General features: G+C 37.2%; 1 protein-coding gene across 5 annotated transcripts in view; it reads left to right on the top strand.

The window, feature by feature from the left end:
• The window catches only part of LOC112623776 (dystonin), a 485036-nt gene that overhangs the window by 289191 nt on the left and 175404 nt on the right, over positions 1–20441 (top strand). For 3 of the 5 annotated variants that reach the window (XM_025384438.1, XM_025384439.1, XM_025384440.1), the window contains 7 exons: positions 10117–10229; positions 10329–10435; positions 12649–12768; positions 15140–15235; positions 15330–15457; positions 18803–18896; positions 19206–19360. In XM_025384438.1, the coding sequence (XP_025240223.1) occupies positions 10117–10229; positions 10329–10435; positions 12649–12768; positions 15140–15235; positions 15330–15457; positions 18803–18896; positions 19206–19360 (813 nt within the window). Of the gene's footprint in view, positions 1–10116; positions 10230–10328; positions 10436–12648; positions 12769–15139; positions 15236–15329; positions 15458–18310; positions 18686–18802; positions 18897–19205; positions 19361–20441 lie in introns of those variants that run through there. The other 2 variants (XM_025384441.1, XM_025384443.1) reach the window with 2 other exon arrangements.

Genomic DNA, 20441 nt, shown 5'->3' with positions numbered 1-20441 from the left:
AGACTCTCCTTGCTTAGAAACTTGACAAGTCCTGCCTTTGTCATGTTTCCCTTTAGCATTCTCTTACCTTTCTCTCACATGAAGATTTCTTTTACATTACAGGAGCAGCCGGTATATGTAACTCCATCTGTTTTTCTTCTCCATCTGTTTGTTTTAACACTTCTTGTATTTTGACTTGATTATTCACATTCTCATCTTAGTCTGTGATATGAAGTAGTTTGAGAATTATTTTTCTACCATAATAAGAATAAATTGATTCCCACTACCCCCTTTTTGGGGAGGGTGTATTTATCCTTTAGTCACTAAAGTTTACTTAAATTTTACTTTTCTTAGTTCACTAAAATATAGGTACTGGAGGAGTTACTTCTCTATCAACATCAATACCATTCTCTGTATTCATTAAAATTTAGGCTGTTATTGGATTTATTGTTCTTTGTGAAGTGAGAAAGTCATAATTCATTAGGTATCTTTTAATTATTGAAGTTGTTAGACTCTAACCTCGAAGTACTAAGCTTGCTATAAATATACTGTTTCTCATTTTTGCTGTCTACCTTATTGTTAATGGAGAGTCACTTTGTAGAAAAAAAAAAAGAAGAACATTTGAAAAAACTCAGGCACCTAGTTTTGAGAACAAGGGAAAATTACCTTCATAGCTTGTTTCTAATCTGTGCCCAAATATGAGCATGAAGGGATGTCCACACTGAGTTATGCAGGCCTTTTTTTTTTTTTTTTTTGGCGATTGCAAGGTGAGCTGCTTTTTGCACCAGTAAGAACGGTAAGGACATGCTAAGCCTGAACATGATTTAATCGAAACAGTCATCTTCAGGAATTTGTTATGGTAACTTCTCTGCTCTCATAGGATAGTGAGACATATTGAATGTATATTTTTATTGTGATCTTTTGAAAAGCAGATGTTAAGTGGCATATGTGTCTTCAGTCACCTCTGTGTGGGTTGTTCTGTAGCATAGAAGGTGTTCTAAAAATGGTGTCTAGGTAAATGGAATGAGGCTTGTTTTTGTTTTGTTTTACACTTCCACCCAATTCCTTTTCAGTTCCTTGCAAACTGCTGAGTATGTACTGTTTCGCCAGCAAAGGCTGAGCCTGTATGAGCCCAGCCATGTGCTTTGTCTGTGCATGTCCCCACACAGGAAGCACACCAGAGAAAGCGATACTTCAGGGTAGATTGATTTCATTAGAACTTCATCATCACCAGCCTCAAATGGTTCTGGCCAGCAGTCTTTTTCTATCTGTGTGATTAACCCTTCTCTTCCTCACAGCGCCTCCTCCCACCACCTTTTCTCAGTGTTAACAGGTGATCTAGACTCCTACTCTCAGAGAAAATTGAAGCCAACAAGTAGAAAGTCTTTTTTGCTACCAAAGACACAAATCTATCTTCATCTGCGCCCATCCTCACACCCCTGCTCCTTTTCGACACAGGAGTCCTCTCTCCACCCACCCAAAGCCTGTCCCCTCCTGCTGTGCCCTGGATCTTATCTCTGTCATTGCCTTAGAAACCTTTTTTGTATATATTCATCTTTTTCTTTCAATAGATCTTTCTTATTGGATTTTAAGTATGCTGCAGCCTCTTCTGTTAATAAAACAACAATCAACAAAAACACTCTTCCTTAACTGCATGCTTTATTCCAGCTACTACCTTATATCATTCCTTTCCTTCAAGGCCAAAGTCCTCAGAAGAGTTGGCAATATCCTCTCCATCATCATTTCTTCACTTCATACTCATTCTTCAACACATACTAATCTAGTCTCTTACTCCATAATTCATTAAAACGCTTATTCTTGGGTGATGGGTGACTTCTGTGTAGCTAAATCCAGTGGATATTTTTCAGGCCTCATCTTCCTTACATTTTAGTATTTCACGCTATTGGCCATTCTTTTCTTCTTGAAATCCTCTTTCCTTTAGCTTTTATGGCACTGTATTCCTGGTTTTTCTCCCACTTCTTGTCTGCTCCTGCTCAGTTCCCTCTGTAAACTTGGCCTCTTTCACAAGGCCAGTAAACACTGGAGTTTTTCAAGATTGCGTGTTGGACTTTTTCTTTTCTCTCTGTGTTGTCTCTCATCCATGCTTACAGCCCTATTTACTATAACCATTGCCATGTAACTGGGTTCTGTAGATTTGCCTTTCTAAATATGTCCTGACTTGACCACTTTTTATCTACTGCTGCCACATTCTTCTGCAAGCCACCGTGGCCACTTAACTGGATTCTGTGGGAGTTCTTTGACCATTTAAATTTTTTTCTCTGTCCACCCCCAGATCTGATCATTTAATCTCTTCCAATCCTCCTTAATGCATTTTGATGGCTTTTCATAGCCCTTAGGAAAAAAGTTTACAATCCTTTAAGACGTTCATGAGAGTCCGCATTGTCTTGGCCCTTTGCCACACATCCAGCCCCATGTCTCACCATGTTCTTCCCCTGGCTGCTGGCTCCCCACTCATGCACTGGTCTCCTTGTAGTCCTGTGCCCTTCAACCACAGACCTATGCATGTCTTTTTTCATCACCTGAGTGCTCTTCCACCAGGTTTTCTCCTGGTTTACTCCTGAGCTCCCTTTGGAGCTCTGAGCTCTCCATATGCACAGTGGCTGTTCTCAGTGCCTTACTTCCTGGCACATGGTAAATGCATATTAAATATTGAGTGAATGAATAAATGAATGAACTTGCTAGTTTTTTGACTGGAAAGAATTATTTCTATGTAGCATACCAAAGCATCAAGTTGTCTTCTCTGATTACCCTTTTGTGGTGTTGCTTTTATGCCAATAGATACGTCTTAGTAACCTGTGCACATTGCTCTTTATACTAAGTTTCACAACTATTTTCACGTAAATCTCATGAGATCTTGGGTAAATCAGTTGAGTTCTTTGAACCTTATGCTACCACCAGCCCATAATGTCCTCCCTCCCATACTCATACCCATTTCCAGATGCTCTGTAGCTGATTTTTATTCTAATTTCTATAATTCTTGATACTCATTTTCTGCAGAAAGAACTGAAACACAGGTTACAGGATGTGTGTCCAAAGTCAGAGAGCAAATTAGGACTAAATCACAGAATACCAGACTCACAGCTCTGTGCTTTGTGTGTGTGTGTTCCACCTCAATTTAGCCTTTTCTCTCAAATATGTAAAAACGGTCTCTTAAAAATTTAAAGAATTCCTAGCTACTTGGGAGGCTGAGGCAGGAGAATCACTTGAATCTGGGAGGCGGGGGTTGCAGTGAGCTGAGATTGCACTATTGCACTCCAGCCTGGCGACAGAGTGAGAGTCCATCTCAAGAAAAAAAAAAAAAGAATTATGGCCAGGCGCAGCGGCTCGCGCCTATAATCCTGGCAGTTTGGGAGGCCGAAGCAAGCGGATCACTTGAGGTCAGGGGTTCGAGACCAGCCTGGCCAACATGGCTAAACCCTGTCTCTACTAAAAATACAAAAATTAGCTGGGCATGGTGGTGGGTGCCTGTAATCCCAGCTACTTGGGAGGCTGAGGCAGGAAAATCGCTAGAACCTAGGAGGCAGAGGTTGTGGTAAGCCGAAACTGCACCACTGCGCTCCAGCCTGGGTGACAGAGCGAGACTCTTGTCTCAAAAAAAAAAAAAAAAAAAAATTAGATTGTGATAAGGTACATAAAATTTACCATCTTAATCAGTTTTAAGTTGATAGTTAAGTGGCATTAAATACATTTATCTTGTTGTACAACCATCACCGTCATCCGTCTCCAGAACTCTTCTCATCCAGCGTAACTGAAACTCTGTACCCATGAAACTCTAATTCCCCGTTTCTTTCTCCCTCCACCCTTTTGACAACCACCATTCTTCTTTCTGTCTTGTCTTTCCTTTTTAAATTGAAGAATGAAACTGTGGCCCAGTGGTTTTTCAAGTGATAAGATATCTCAAGTCACAAAGATTAGGTGGGTTTTTGATTCTGATTAAAAATATATATATGCGTGTGACCAAATGCTATCTTTTCCAGGCTTCGTTATTTTACAGTGTACTCCAGAGTTGGGCAAACATAAAATGACACGCCCACCCTCCCTCCTTGCTAACATTTAAATATGTTCTTTTCTTGTATATTTAATAAAAATAAACACTGAAAAAGAGTTAAAAGGTTCACTGTCTCCAGCTGAGGGCATAAGACAGTAGCATGTTTCTGCTTGTGGGTGCTTTTGTTTGTGTCGTTATATAATTGCCTGATGACATTGTGGATTTTTTTTCCCCAATACAAAATGCTTATAATCTTGAAAGAAAATTAAATAATTATTAGAAACAAGGGTTTTAAATATGGTTTAGTTATCAAACGCCTGAAAAGAATCACCTGAGAGAGGGGAGAGAAACTTGTTGAAATGCAGATAACCAGGCCTTTCTTTCTATTCTTAATCTGTATTAGGACCCAAGTGTGGGAAACATTGGTATAGGATGCATTGATGAGTTCTGTTTTGGTAATAATCTGGAACTTCATCATGTTTCTTATGATTTATTTTTTCTGAGTGTGTCAGTACACACACATACATATACATAGACATTATTGTGTTTGTTTATGGGAGTTACCAACATCGTTATCGATTTGCCCAGTAGTAGAAGTATAATTTGTTCTGTATTTTCTTTATTTTGTATTCTCGGCTTCATATTGGGTGTTACTGTTTAGTTAGTTCTTAGTTTATGATACCAGGATATTGCAGAGAAGAAATCAGACTCTGTAGTCAGACAGACCTCAGTTCAAACCCTGACTACCACTTACCAGATTTGTGTTCTTGGTCAAGTTATATAACTTCCTTATGCTTGTTTTTTTTTCCATCTGTAAGTTCAGGATAATAATACAACCTATGCTTAGGGTCATTGAGACGATTAAGTGAGATAATGCTTTAAGTCCTTTAATGCATTGCCTGCCACATAGTAGGTATCAGTATTTATTAGTCCCTGTTGTTTTGTGATTGTTATTACTTTATAAGGTATCCCAACTGGCAACATTATCAGAAGCTGAAGCTGAGGGCACATGAGAGCATAAGAGGGGAGGAGAACCTAGAAGCAGCAATGTGTGCTTTTTGAAACTTTTATACTTCACCGGTATTTGTTGTCCTCACTCTGTGCCCACTTTCCAAATTGTTTTTTAGGAGAGACAAAGCCTTAGGAAACCTCGAAAGGGTGTGTGCTTGTGTAGGATATGGAGAAGCTATGACATTGTACCCTGGTCCATGTGGATTTCGATAAAGATTCCAAAACTTGACTAGAAGCCATAGGTGGTGGTTTTGTCAGTAGAAATTAGTGAAAAGAGAAGGAACAAGTCTAGGATGAAAAATATCTCCAGGAATTTGAAGCACTGATATGTCCCAGCCCCCATAGCTCATTTATTTCTTTATTATTTATTTAATCCTCAAAAGTTCATGTTTTAAGCGTTATGCTAGATATTGAGGACATAAACATGGACAAAACACAGGCTCTGCCTTCAGGAAGCCCATGGTTCAATATGAGAGATAGACAGATGTATGGTTATGAAAAATGTGGTAAATACAGAAATGAAGATAACAGATGGCATTTGGGAACAGAGGAAAGTATTTCCTGGAGGAAATGATGGTGGAACCGAGTCTACTGAAAGAATTCGAGTTGGCCAGGTAATATCATGTACAGGGGTGAGGTATGCAGTGGACATTTCTTGGGCAAAGAAAAGAGTCAGGAAAAACCTGACATGTTTCTGTTTTTGTATTGGAAAATGGGCTTTGGTCCTCTCCTTACCCCCAAGACTTATGAAAGGGAAATTTCTCAAACATAGGAAGGCAGATGCAGGGTAGCCAGAACCTTACTGTTTGTATCCACATAAATAACTATTGAGTGCCACTTGAGAGCCAGCATAACCTAACAGACTCTATGAATTTAAGTCACTTTATTTTTTCATCCTTAAAAAAAAATCCCAATTTGGACTGTGGCCATTGATATTTCCCATATGTGTCTTTTCAACTATTGTCACGTTTTTGGTTCAGGATTTGGTAACGTGGTGCTAAAGTACTCTTCTCTTAGCTGACATTTTTCTCTTTCTCTTAGCTAACTTTAATTAGTGTCCCCTCTGCCATGTTTCCAAGAGTTTCCTTTCCAAGTGTTTTGATGTCGTTTCATGCTCCTTGCAGTTAAGTGTATTGATGTTTGACTTGATATATTGTGGAAGCCTTAGGTAGTCTGTTGTGCTAATCTTTTTTTTTTTTTTTTTTGCGGCAAAGTCTCGCTCTGTCACCCAGGTTGGGGTGCAATGGTGTGATCTTGGCTCACTGCAACCTCTGCCTCCCGGGTCCCAGTGATTCTCCTGCCTCAGCCTCCCGAGTATCTGGGGTTACAGGCACACACCACCACGCCCGGCTAATTTTTGTATTTTTAGTAGAGACTCGGTTTCACTGTGTTGTCCAGGCTGGTCTGGAATTCCTGACCTCAGGTGATCCACCCGTCTCGGCCTCCCAAAGTGCTGGGATTACAGGCATGAGCCACTGTGCCTGGCCTGTTGTGCTAATCTTTAGCCATCTGTAACACTGTGGAAGTCATGTGTTCCTGCAGAATCCTATTTAATTCTCATGTGAGCTAATGTATTAATAAAGTTTTGGAGTACTGAAATGTTACCTTGGAAGTATTTATGCCAAAAAAAAATCTCTCATGAAATTTTTATGTTCAGCTAGCTTTGGTTACCTGTTAGGGTAGGTGGTGATATCCTTATACTATATCCATACATATACCTATCTATACATAAATGCCAACATGCCTGTATATGTATATATGCCTGTGGAGATACACACACACACACACACACACACACACACATATATATATTTGGTCTGGAGGAGATTGCTGTTTTAAGATGGGTGTTGTATGAAAGATAAACATTACTTTTACCCAAAATTGTTTTGTATTATGACAATAGCATTTTTTGATACCTTTCTGCCCTATATTTTTAAAACAAATTAAAGGCACTAAGCTTGCATATAAGTGATTTGTAATTTTTTAGTCTCACTTCCAATTTCATTTTAAGACCTTTTCTTGGTTTTATACTTCTAATTTAAAATTTATGCTATCTTGTATTTTCTTTGTAAGCTACTTTTAATTGCTTATGAAAGAAAAGCTGGGATATAAACATGTTTAAAGAATTATAATGCATGATGATTGGGTCATTTTGAAAAGATAACATTATCATAGAATAATAAAAAAGTAAGAGAATGGCCTTTTTTTCCATAAAAAGACTAGCATTTATTACTTTAAGTGGCGAAGGATCACGTTATATGATTTGGAAAGGTTTCCATAAAACAGGCAAGTTACAATAGTTAATGTTCAACTATCTAAAATATAACATGAGAACATGGTCACTATAATATAGTCTAATGCTCTTCGGTTAGTCAAACCTAAGATGGAAAAGACATTTCCTGTTAACATTCCACAAAAAGATGTTACAAAGAATGAAACCTTTAGAATGAAAGTATCTTTTATATGTGAAAAATAAATGAAGTTTTTGAAAGTTGTATTATCCCAGTGAGACTATGAATAAAGAAAGTAGTGGACAGGACACACACAGCACAGGCCTCTTCTGGATGCTTCAGGCAGGTAGAGGAAAGACAGATTTGAAAGACAAAGGGACCACCACTCTGTTAGGATATGAGCTAAGGGAGGAATAGCATTTCAGATACTATAGGCTATTACATTTTCATAGTGGTTTTTTGTGGTTTTTTGAGATAGACTTTCGCTCTTGTTGTCCATGCCGGAGTGCAGTGGCACGATCTCGGCAAGCGATTCTCCTGCCTCAGCCTCTGGAGTAGCTGGGATTACAGGCGCCTGCCACCATGCCCGGCTAGTTTTTGTATTTTTAATAGAGACAGGGTTTCACCATGTTGGTCTGACTGGTGTCAAACTCCAGACCTCAGGTGATCCGCTCTCTTCAGCCTCCCAAATGCTGGGATTACAGGTATGAGCCACCACACCCAGCTTTGTAGTGGTTTTAAAAGTTTTCCATTTTCCCATTTTTGTTTAACTGATTTTCTTTATCTGCTGTCTTTTAATGGAGGAAAACCATTTCGGTTTTTGTTCCATTAAAGTGTTAAACATCATGATAAAAGAGATGACTTACTCAGACTCATTGTATTCTACAGCTGCTTTTGTGTTGAAATGACTGTGTCATTCTGAAGTAAGTTTTATGTTTTATTCTCTTAGTTGAAAAACTTGATTCTTCAATGACTTTATTCATTCCCTCTGGGATTACTCAGTGTTTACTTTCTTTGCTAATGGCAGGGTTCTCATAATAACATGCCATGTCTTGTTCTGAGATTTGGCAGACTTAGAAAGGCTGTTTTTTATTTCCCCAAAAGGTGCAAATTTTACAGAAACAAAACAGTGTTTTAATGAAAGAACTTCAGATACTTGTTTTTGTCTAGACTGCTATACATACCTATTTAATAATCTTGAGGTTGGCAGATTCTTCAGTATGTTTCTATGTGAATAAAAAATGTTATTTTTAGAGGTCTGTCATTTACTTCCGTAGTTGTCAGTGGATTTATTGTTCCTGTAATAATGGTAGAATCATTTTTGAGTGATTGTATTGATGGCAGATTGAAAACATTAAAGGATTTCCTAATTATTTCCTGGAATATTAGCATGTAGGTAATGGTAACGACATTTCCAGATTATGAACAGTGCAAAGTGATATAAAAGTATAAGATTTTCTTGAGAGGTCTGTTTACTCACCACAAAAAAGAGTTTTCTTACCACAAATTGCCATTTACCTTTCTAATATTAATGATTTATTTTCAAACAGCTTTTCGTATAAGCAGCCTGCCAAGTAGTATACAAAATAATTTGCATTTCATTTCTCCCACACTACCTTTGAGCCCTCCCACTCTTTCTGCGGTTCCCCAAATGATTATTTTGAGCAAACAAGAATGCTTGTGGAGCTTGTAGAGAGGCTTTCTTTGTAAGTTATCAACAGGCTCTTACTCTGATTTTTTTGGGTGGTGAGTACCACTCTTTTTGAAGGCTTTCCTGTTTCCACATTGTTCCTGTATTCTTTCAATGCTTTGTTTTTGAGATCCAAGTTTCCTGACTGGCTTCTAGCCTTGAGTGAAGTCTCCAATGTCCATATTTTGCCACTTTCTCTATAAGAAGTATTTGAGGAATCTTTTTCTCTCTCATGTAGATAGAGCTAGCTTCAAAGTTTTTGCATGGTTTCGGGTGTTATGTAAATCTCACAAATTAGAAAGATATGAAGTCTGGTTTGTGTGACTGTGTGTGTGGGGGGGCACATGCATACATGTGTGCTCGTGAAAACATATACTATTGCTTATTTTAGACATTCATTTACAATTCAGATTACTAAGGAACCAACCTACTTACCAACTTATCAGTAGGTATTTGTTGAGGGTGTACTATATATCATTCTTTATTTCAGCAGAAGGATAAAAGACAAAATTTTTTAAATACATAGTACTTGCTATCTTGGAGTTGATGGTTTGGGAGAAACAACATGTACATGTACATGAAACAGTGAATTAATAGGGCAAGGAAGTCTAAGATTATCCTAAATGCCATATCGTGTGGTGCAGGGTGGAAGTATGAGTTCAGGGAACAGAGACAGACATAAGGGCTAGGAAGATCAGCCAGGCCCCACAGAGGATGTGGAGCTTGATCTCTCCTTGGAAGAATGAATAGGATTATAGAAGATAGGTGACGTGAAAGGGTATGGTGCAATGGGGAGGCCATGGACGCAGTATTGTACTAAGCTACAAACTTTTTGTCTTTGAGGAGAAATACTGATAAGATGTTGGTTGGATTGGAAAGATGCTGTTGAAGTAGTATATAGCTTAAATCAGTTGACTAGGACAAATACTCGTATATATTCTGACTATGATGTATTTGTAGACTTTGTTGAAATTTATGTATTTCAAATTGTTATATTTTCCATGTTATATTTGCTTTAGATATAAAAGTTTCTGAGATAAGTGAGCAATGTTAAATGTTTGATGAAAGTGTCTGCATTTTAACGCAGGCTTGGTATTAATATTAGCAGACGCTGTTATGTAAATGGAAACATATATAAATGTAATGTTGAATTGGCACATGAGAAAGCCTAATTAACACAGTGAATTTTTTCCTAGGCCGGACCTGATAGATATGAATACTGTTGCTGTTCAAAGCAACCTTGCAAATTTAGAGCATGCTTTTTATGTAGCAGAAAAAATTGGTGTTATAAGACTTCTGGACCCTGAAGGTGAGTTGTTTTCTTGATTATATGTGGACTGGCATGAAAGTCTGATCAAAAGTAATTTGTCAACCTTGTGAAATAATTAATTTATGTTTCTGTTTTTAGATGTCGATGTCTCCTCACCTGATGAAAAATCAGTAATAACTTATGTATCATCTCTCTATGATGCATTTCCTAAAGTCCCTGAAGGTGGGGAAGGCATTGGTGCAAATGTGAGTATTGATTTTTCCACACTGGAAGCTGTTGATTCAGTAATGACCAATTGACTGCATTTACTGATAATATTTTTTGCAGTTTTTGAATGTTGAATATATTTTAAAGAATTTGAGTTAATATGCTGTTTGATGAATTGATATTATGTGTATTTCATGATATTATTCTACCATTAAATTTAAAGTATAACTCATTAAAACTTTTGTGTCATAAATAAAAGAGGCTATTTATAGTTACTGATAATTTTATAAATAAAAGCTTTAACTTTCTGAAAGTTAGAGTTTTCCATTTTTAGCTGGGTGCTGTTTTACATTGCTGTATTTGCTATCTTTTTGTATGTATAAAATATCTCACTTTTGAAAACAATTTCAAATTTGTTACCTCATACAATTCTATGAAATGTTGGCTAGATAACACTTTTAGGATTTAAAGGAGGGCTCCAGAGGAAAGTTATTGGATTTGACCAAAGTAGCAGAGCCACTTAGTAAGCAGGGAAGGTCTCTGACACATAGCTTTCAGCTCTTTATTAGTCTACTATTTCTTAAAGGTTTGTATAATTCACTTCAGTGATGCATTTTTTTTTTTTTTTTTTGGTGGTTATGCTAACAAGTGCTTATGCATTTCTGGAAGAGAACAGGAAACCCTGTATGTGTCACATATTTGGGAATGAGCCCCTTCACTTGGATTTCTGCCTTCCTCTTTGCAGATACCTTTTCCCCCTACATTACTTTGAAGATTTAGGAGCTCATCTTGGATTAGCTCCCTTGGATTAGGAGCTCCCTTTTCTGATTGCTTCTGTCAGTTCTGTGTGCTATTTCTAGACCTGTTTCCATATTCTTCCTCAGGTTCTTCTTTTCAAAGGCTTCATGCTCTTTGGGTCCCTGAGTAGCCTGTTCCCATGCTCACCGCTGACTATTCAGTGTTGAGTGTTGCTTCAGAATGTTTCTTTTGGCCATCTCTTGCTGCTGCTTCTCACTACCTCCATGTTGATCCTGCTGCCTATCACTGCAGAACTAGGCTGCTAGCTTTCTTACAGCTTTCCATCTCCATTTTGTTCTTCTTCCCACTGCCTCTGCACACTGTTGCCAAATTAATCTGTCTAAAACCTGATGTCTTTAGCTTGAAAATTTTCAGTGGCTACATATTCCTTGCAAAGTTAAATGCAATCTAGATATTCTGACATTTAAAACTGCATATATTTATTCTGTTTACCTACATTTTTTAGCTATGATTTCCCAATATGAACTGTTTACTGGTAGACAGGGCATTTCCATGTCAGTGTCCTTACTCACTTGGGACTCCCCTTTTGTCCACTTTTTCAGCGCCCCCACTCACCTCCCCCCACCAATAATTACTTACCAGTCATTGCAGAACATCTCAGATGCTGCCTTTCCCAAGAAGCCTTTAGAAACTATTTTAAGGCACAGATATGCTTGCCTGATTCTTATCTCAACTAGCATATACTACCCATTTCATTTATTTCAACATTTCAACACTTAATTAAATACTGCTCTTCATTTTGCCTGTTTATATTATGTATCTCTCTTGCCTCTGCATTTAGACAGTAACTTGACAATAGGTATTATGTCTTAAAGTATTTTTTTGTTATAACACTCAGCACAACCTTTGAACATAATAAGCATTCATCAAATACTTAAACAGAGCAGTTGGTAGCCTTCCAGTTTCCTCCATTTTTAAAGAGTTTGCCTAATGAGTTACTTGGATAATCCCACCATATACATTTCCTGTAGTTTGCATACATATCTGGTTTCCTACATATTGGGTAAGTCTTATACATAGTAGATTTAGATCTAAAATAGTTGGCAAAGGTGGCAACTAACTTGGCTTATGCAAGTTGTTACTCCCCCATCCTGAGCCCTGGTAAACACCCCAAATTGACTTTGGATTTTTTCTGTAGTGCTTAGATTGAGCCTCAAAAGCCTTCTAAATACAATACTCCAGGCAGCCCCTTTCTTTGGATCAGAATTGGCATTCATAAGGCTAGTGTTAGTGGCCAAATGTTGATAGCATCTTCTTAAAGGTGTTTATGTGACAGGGATTGGGGCTGGGTGAAAGTAAGAAAACATTTAGCTGGTTCTATCTGTCAGGCTTCAAATACGTACGTTTACAGAATGACTTCCAACTTAATTGTCTTAGATATGAATGCTATTATCTACAGATGTGAACCTTTTCTATCATTTGATTGTTCTAGGATGTTGAAGTCAAATGGATTGAATACCAGAATATGGTGAACTACCTCATCCAATGGATTAGACACCATGTGACCACAATGTCTGAGAGAACATTTCCTAATAATCCTGTGGAACTGAAGGTTAGTGTCACTATAGAAATTACATAGGATTGATTCGATTATAAACCCTTAAGTAATGCTATAATAATTCTGTAATTTTAGAAATTCAACAAAAGTTGCCCTTGGAAAGCCATTAATAAGTAGGCAAAATTTTTGTTTACTCATCTCTCTTATTATACAGAGAAAATGGAGGTAAAACATTAACAGTTAAAACAGATTAGCTGTAGTCTCTCAGCTTTGGTTGAGAGGTTAAAGGTTTAATTTGAGAGAGTCTCTGAAACTGCATTGTCGAATTGATTTTAGTACATAGGAAATGCTTGAAGTTCCCGGGGATGGCTGAGGTAGGAGGGCCCCTGGGAAGTACACACAAATGTGGCACTGGATTGGGGGTGTGCCTGTGGTTGAGTCCTATTAAAAACTGCTTCAGAGGGCATTTTTTGTGCAGGAAGAGGTACACACTGTATTTCACCATGAATTTGAAAATACATGTCTGACTTCCCGTATAAGTGAATTTATGTTTTAGTAAAACATTTTCTAATAGTGAAAAACTTAGGGCACGCTTTTGAGGCAGACATTGCAGATATAAAAGCCATTATAAGCCGGGTGCAGTGGGTCATGCCTGTAATCCCAGCACTTTGGGAGGTCGAGGTGGGTGGATCACCTGAGATCAAGAGTTTGAGACTAGCCTGGCTAACATGGTAAAACACCATCTTTATTAAAAATGTAAAAATTAGCCTGGCATGGTGGCACACACTTGTAATCCCAGCTACTCAGGAGGCTGAAGCAGGAAAATCGCTTGAACCTGGGAGGTGGAGGTTGTAGTAAGCCGAGATCGCATCACTGCACTCCATCCTGGGTGAGAGAGCAAGACTCCATTTGAAAAAAAAAAAAAAAAAAGGTCATTATAAATATGTAAACGTATTAAAGGGTAAGTTGTCTCTTTTGCATATGTGGTTTTATAATAGCAAGGTGGTCTACTTTATTTCTAGAAGCTGATAATGCGAATATTGCCTACAAAGCCTTACTTCCTTGGTTTGTAAACTTTATTTTCATGATCAAACTGGGATAGAGAAAACTGTAACAACCCGGGGTGAGCTCCATTAGAGTTACTCATTGTGCTCCTGCTTCCGTACAGAACATCTGTGGAACAGCTTTCATTCCCATTGCCACAGAGAGTTTGTCCTTGGCATGAATTTACTTGGCATCTGATGATATGATACTTTTTAAGTGTTCTCAAGCTGTTTGTGTGATGTTTCCCTACATGGACATGTAATTTTCCAGGGCAGGAAAACTTTTCCCTACAACTACCATGTGGTGCCATGAACAGTGTTTAGCACATACGAGCATTTGGTGCTTAATGACCAACAGACATCCTGAAACATTGCATTCTGATTTCAAAACAATTTTCAGATTTCATGTTCCAATACATTTATTTCCAAATGGATTTCTATTGTTCAGACCCTTGGATGAATTGTACTGGCTTCTGATTAGTGTAGATCCTTAGTTATAGAAGAAGTGATCAGAGTACTTGCTGATGACTAGAACAAGACATAGATTAGAAAGGAAAATACATCATGGGGAAATGCCAGATAATTGCATTAGCAGAACTTTGAATAGAATCTTTCAGAAATGTGTCAGCCTAAAGATTTACAGGGTCTTGTTTTATAGCTACATGAATTAGAATGAAGTAATTAGTACACACTTATTCTATTAAATATGGAGATGCATTATCTACATAATTTTTATGAAGGTCCCTTTTAATAAATACACTATATTTAAGAGGTTCCCAAATTAATATATACAAACTAGATAATAATTTAATTATACGGTTGAAACTTCTGTAATAATAGCCCCATCAACTAATAGCATCTATCTTCATTTGTTTAAAAAAATATGTTTACATTGGCCATTGGGACATTGAAACCAAATTTTAGCCCTTTCTGCTAAGAAGTTTTTTTTTGAAGGATAGAACCATGCAATAGAAGAGAGTGGTTTTGTTCCTTTCTTAATGGGAATTGCTTCAAATTATGTTTCCAAAGACTGAAAGCTAAAGTACAGCATTTGGGAAGTGCATCTTTTAAAGGGTATGTTTTCTTGTTTGGAGGACGAGAGGTTTTTAGTAGAGCACTAGTAAACACTGCGTGGTTTATTATTATCCAGATCCCCGTGTGGCACTAAAGCATGGCTCACATCAATAATTACACCCTCATCAAATTTTAGATAACCCACATCACCAACTGGCTAGAAATTGGTATTGTCTTTGAGTGTCAGTTTAACAAAGGAATTCCATTGACTGCATATGATACAGTACATAACACTTGAAATGGTGACTTAGTGAGATAATGAAAACAGATCTTTTAAGTTTGGTCCTTAATTGTCCTTTTTATTTTAGGCACTTTATAATCAGTATTTACAGTTTAAAGAAACAGAAATTCCACCAAAGGAGACAGAAAAATCAAAAATTAAACGCCTATATAAATTATTAGAGGTAAGCTCAGATTTGCTTTATATTGTCAAGCATAATCTTTGATTTGTTTTGTTTTTATTTTTGCTTCACATTAAAGTTTTTTTTTTTTCTCAAGATTTGGATAGAATTTGGACGCATCAAGCTCCTTCAAGGTTATCATCCAAATGACATAGAAAAAGAGTGGGGGAAACTCATTATTGCTATGCTTGAGAGAGAGAAGGCACTTCGTCCAGAAGTAGAAAGGTAGGCCAGAGGTGTTTTCTGCCATGAATATCAAGCGCAGAGGGGCCTCTGTGTTCTTGTGAAAGAACTTAAGTTACACCTCTGTTTACGTGGTCTTAGATAAGTCACTTAATCTTTCTGATCCTCCATTTTCTTATCTAGAAACTTTTCTAAGAGATTTTAAGGAGTCAATCAGTGAAGTAATATGTATATAAATGACCTGCTAGGCTGGATTGGTATGTGAAGTCTCATCTAATAAGGCTTTACAGTTTTAAAACCAGTCAAAATTACTTGTGATTTCTCATCTTGACCTTAAGTCACCAGGGCCTGGATCTAAAAGCTTATAGGTCAACAATGAACTGATTTTATTTCTTATTACATTTTTTGCTGTAGTTCTCTTTCCAAGGGGCAGTGGAAACCAAAATCTAGCTTGCCTTCATTTAAAGGGTGATGGATGGTGTCTAGAACACACTCAATAAATGTTAGTTCAGGTTCCCTTTCTGCCACACTTCTACAAGTGCGTTTACTCCGTGAAATCATCACTAGCTCTTTGTCATTTTGTCTCTCACTATACCCAGTTGCCTCGGAAGGTACCATTTAATCTTCAGGAAATGTTTGTTGGATGAATTTGTCTCCGTTACAGTCTTAACCTGGTACCTGGGTATTGTGATCTGTGTTCCTCATTAGCCATGATGTCTATAGGACCTAGACCTTGTAGGGTGTATTAGTCCATTCTCATGGTGCTAATAAAGACATGTCCGAGACTGGGTAATTTATAAAGTAAAGAGCTTTAATTGACTCACAGTTCCATACGGCTGGAGAGGCCTCACAATCATGGTGGAAGGCGAATGAGGAGCAAAGTCACATCTTACATGTCAGCAGGCAAGAGCTTGTGCAGGGGAACTTCCATTTATAAAATCATCAGATCTCATAAGACTTATTCACTACTATGAGAACAGTATGGGGGAAATCGCCCCCATGATTCAATTATCTCCACCTGACCCCACCCTTGACATATGAGGATTATTACAATTCAAGGTGAGATTTGGGTGGGGACACAGGCAAACCATATTACAGGGTAAGGCCTGTGTGGTCAGACACACCTTTCCAGCCCCTTTGCTCTCTGCACAGCAGCTACACTGGCTGCTTTACACCTAAACATTCTCAGATCTCAGCTCCAACATTACTTTCTCAAGAAACTTTCCATAGTTTCCTAGGCTAGTTCAGATATCTTGCTTAAAATTCTCATGTTTACATGTATTGCTCCTTCATAGTGCTTATCTTGGTTATATTTTTATATTTATTTCTGTTATTGCTTAAGGCTTGCCTGTTCCACAGATATGACCTCCAAAAAATGTGGAGAGAAACCCTTGTTTTTTTCTGTCCCTTGCATTGCCAATGCTTTACACAGCGCCTGACACACATTAGAGGTGATCAGTATTGTCATGTTCTCTGTGCCTTATACGTTGACTTCAAGATTCAACATTGTGAAATAATGCATAAAATAAATATATGAGAGCAAGTCTAACATGTCAGTCCTTTATTAAATTACTGATTACATTTATGTTAAAGTGTAATATGTGTACGTAACTGGATTATTAAAACCAAAACAAGCCAAAAATATACAGGATGCAGCTTTTACGGAAGAGGTAATTCTGGGTGATTAAAATGAGATACTACATTAATCATTTGAAATAATGGAGAAGTATTCCAGAGGATACAGAGTAGATTTTTAGGCATCAGAACAGTAGCTGAATTTTAAGATATGTTCATAAAAGAAAGCAGAGAGTGGTTGAGAGTTCAGGGCCTAGAAGCCACTCAATTTTAAATTAGATTATTAGCTCAGCCTGCAAAGTTGTATGATCTTAGACAAATTCTTTAACTGTTTAAGCCTCGGTTTCCTCATTTGTAAACAGGATGTAATAGTGCCTACTACATTGGGTGGTTATGAGATGAGTTATGTATCTAAAATGATTAATTTATTGCACATAATAATTAATAAATGCTAGGTGCCACTGTTATTGTTTTGAGCTGTTCTGTTCACTCACTGTATTTGATGTGGTACTCTCACACTTGATCTTAGCCAATAGGCTGAGAAGCGATTGATGTGTCACTCTCAAGTTTCCCCTTTCTTGATCCCTGAAAAGAAAAATATCTATTCTTAGAGTGGAGAAGTAACAGTGTTATTGGAGGTAGGAAAATATTTAGGAGCCTGGTTGGATAAATGCCTTCATGTTTCTTCATGCAAGTTTTTTGGCATTGTCTATGTATTGCGAATAATAGCTATGTGGCATGGAAGTGTATGAAAAACAAATGGAAAAGAGTCAGCGTTCTTATGCCATGTAATACCCTATAGAATGGAAAAACAAGCACAGACAAATTTGTAAGCATTGCTTCAGTATTCTACTTGGCACTTTATAGAAGGTTTAGAAGTAACATTACTGGGAGCATGTCATATAAAGAAAAGTAAATTGATATTTTTTTCATTAATTTAACCTAATAAACAAATGACATGGTGGTTAAAATGGAAGTGTGCTTTCTTCTTATCAAATTCATTTGTTTATAGGTACTTCATAATTTCTAGCTGTTTGCCTTCCTTACATTATTCAGCACAGACCTGGTCTTTTCAGAAGTCAGACTATGACTGGATATTTGTGTTCTTTTAGCTAATGATTGGTATTGCCAGAATAATCTTTACTAGTTATCCTGGACATCTGTGAGGCATCTGAGTTGTTTTTTAGGTGGTTGCAATTGGATGACTCTTAGTGCAAATATTTGGCATATCCTTTGCAGTGACGCCCAATCTGCCTGCTTTGTTCATACTTGTAGGGTTTTAATACAAGCTACAAAAGGCAAACCTCAGCTAGCAAGCGAATGGCTTTAGGCTAGATTCTTTTGAATAGTTATCAGCATATTATTTGCTGTGTGTTGCATATGCATGTTGAAGCATATTTAAGGAGCCATTAAAAGCTGTAATATTCAGCTGCCACTTTTCACCGTTAGAAGTAGAGCTTTTTCCAGACCTCCTACCTTTCAGTCTACTTTGAATGATCAAAGAAAGAACATAGTTTCAGGAATAAAAATGCACAGTAGTAGTTATAGTTACCGTAGCAGTGATTCTGTGTTTAGTAACACTACCAGCACTCGAACCAGTCTTGATTCGAATGAAAATCTTCTCTCGGTTCATTATGGTCCAACACTGATCAACTCTTGCATTAGCTTCGGCAATGAATCCTTTGATGGACGCAGGTATTGAATCATTGGTGTGGGATTGTGTTTACTTTTTGATGGGCAGCACTTTTCAGGAATGGCGAGCTCTTTGACTTCAAAGGGAAAAGCTTTATTTTATTTTGTCTCATCTTTTAGGTTAGAAATGTTGCAACAGATTGCCCACCGAGTTCAGAGGGACAGTGTCATCTGTGAAGACAAACTAATACTTGCTCGAAATGCTCTTCAGTCTGTAAGTTAATTTTAAGAGCCATTGAAGTTGTGGTGTAGAGGATTCACTGTGCGTTTGGATGAACTAAAACTTTTGCATAATGTTTGGTTGATTCTTGATACTATTCTCCACTGAAACTTAAAGTTTGTTAAAGATTGTGATTGGTGTTTGCTCTCTGAGAGACAAGAAGAGGGAAAACATGTTTTTGAACCAACAAGGAAAACTAAAGAAAGCCCAAGTAGGCTTCTGTTCCAATATTTGATGTTTTATATTTGAGGTCGTTTTTAAACTTGTTTCACAGAATTAATACTGCGTTCTTCTAAAATACAGGATTCTAAAAGATTAGAATCAGGAGTGCAGTTTCAGAATGAAGCAGAAATTGCCGGGTATATACTTGAATGTGAGAACCTTTTACGCCAGCATGTAATTGATGTACAGATTCTTATTGATGGAAAATACTACCAGGCAGATCAATTGGTACAGAGGTAAGAGTGCTACTTATTCTTTCTCTGTCCTTTTTTTGTATAACTGTTTCATGGGCATTTGAAATAGGAATGTAGAATATGAAAATTTTATGAAATATATTTCTTTGCTCTTTTTTAGTTGAAAATATGTGTCACATTTTTGTATATTTTGGTGTTTAAGTAGATATTTGTTTTTTAAAGATTAGCAATAGAAAAAATATTTTATGGTACATATAATACTGCTGCAGGAGCTAACTTATTAAAATGAACACACTAGATGTATGTATGTTACATACATACATTTACATATATTTAAAGTATTCATGGGATGTTTGAAAGAGAAAAAATATAAGACAGTGTCTTTTTTTTTTTTTTTTTTTTTTTTGAGATGCAGTTTTGCTCTGTCACCCAGGCTGGAGTGCAGTGGTACGATCTCGGCTCACTGCAACCTCTGCCTCCTGGCTTCAGGTGATTCTCGTGTTTCAGTCTCCCTAGTAGCTGGGATTACAGGCACCCACCACCATGCCTGGCTAATTTTTTGTATTTTTAGTGGAGACGGGGTTTCACTGTGTTCGCCAGGCTGGTCTTGTACTCCTGACCTTAAGTGATCCACCTGCCTTGGCCTCCCAAAATGCTGGGATTATAGGCATGCGCCTCCGTGCCTGGCCAAAAAGTGTCATTTTTAATTCAGCTTTTTAGTTTTCGGTTTATCCTATTATGAAAATGTTCATAACAAAATCTTGAAAGAAAATATGTGTATGAAAACCTTTATCACTGAGAAGTGTGTGTTCGGGGGTAGGTATGGAATATTTCAGGCTATAGTTTCTCTCTCTCTTTCTCTCTCTCTTACTGTGTGTGTGAGTATGAATGTATAAATGCAAAAATTTTAAATGATCCTTTGACCCGGTAATTTCACCTTTAGGAATCTATAGTAATTCTAAATATGAAAAATATATACATAAATGTAAAAATGATCATATGCTATAGTAATTGTATTCATTATAAATGATAGTTATAAAGACAAATAAGATTGAAAGTCCTCATAGTACAGTGCTCATTGAAAAAAATCATGATGCAAAATTTTACCAATATAACTACAATT

This window comes from Theropithecus gelada, chromosome 4, assembly GCF_003255815.1.
Source record: "Theropithecus gelada isolate Dixy chromosome 4, Tgel_1.0, whole genome shotgun sequence".
NCBI classification, from domain to species: domain Eukaryota; kingdom Metazoa; phylum Chordata; class Mammalia; order Primates; family Cercopithecidae; genus Theropithecus; species Theropithecus gelada.
The sequence above is the reverse complement of the archived record's forward strand: the minus strand, read 5'-3'. Positions and strand labels throughout refer to the sequence as shown.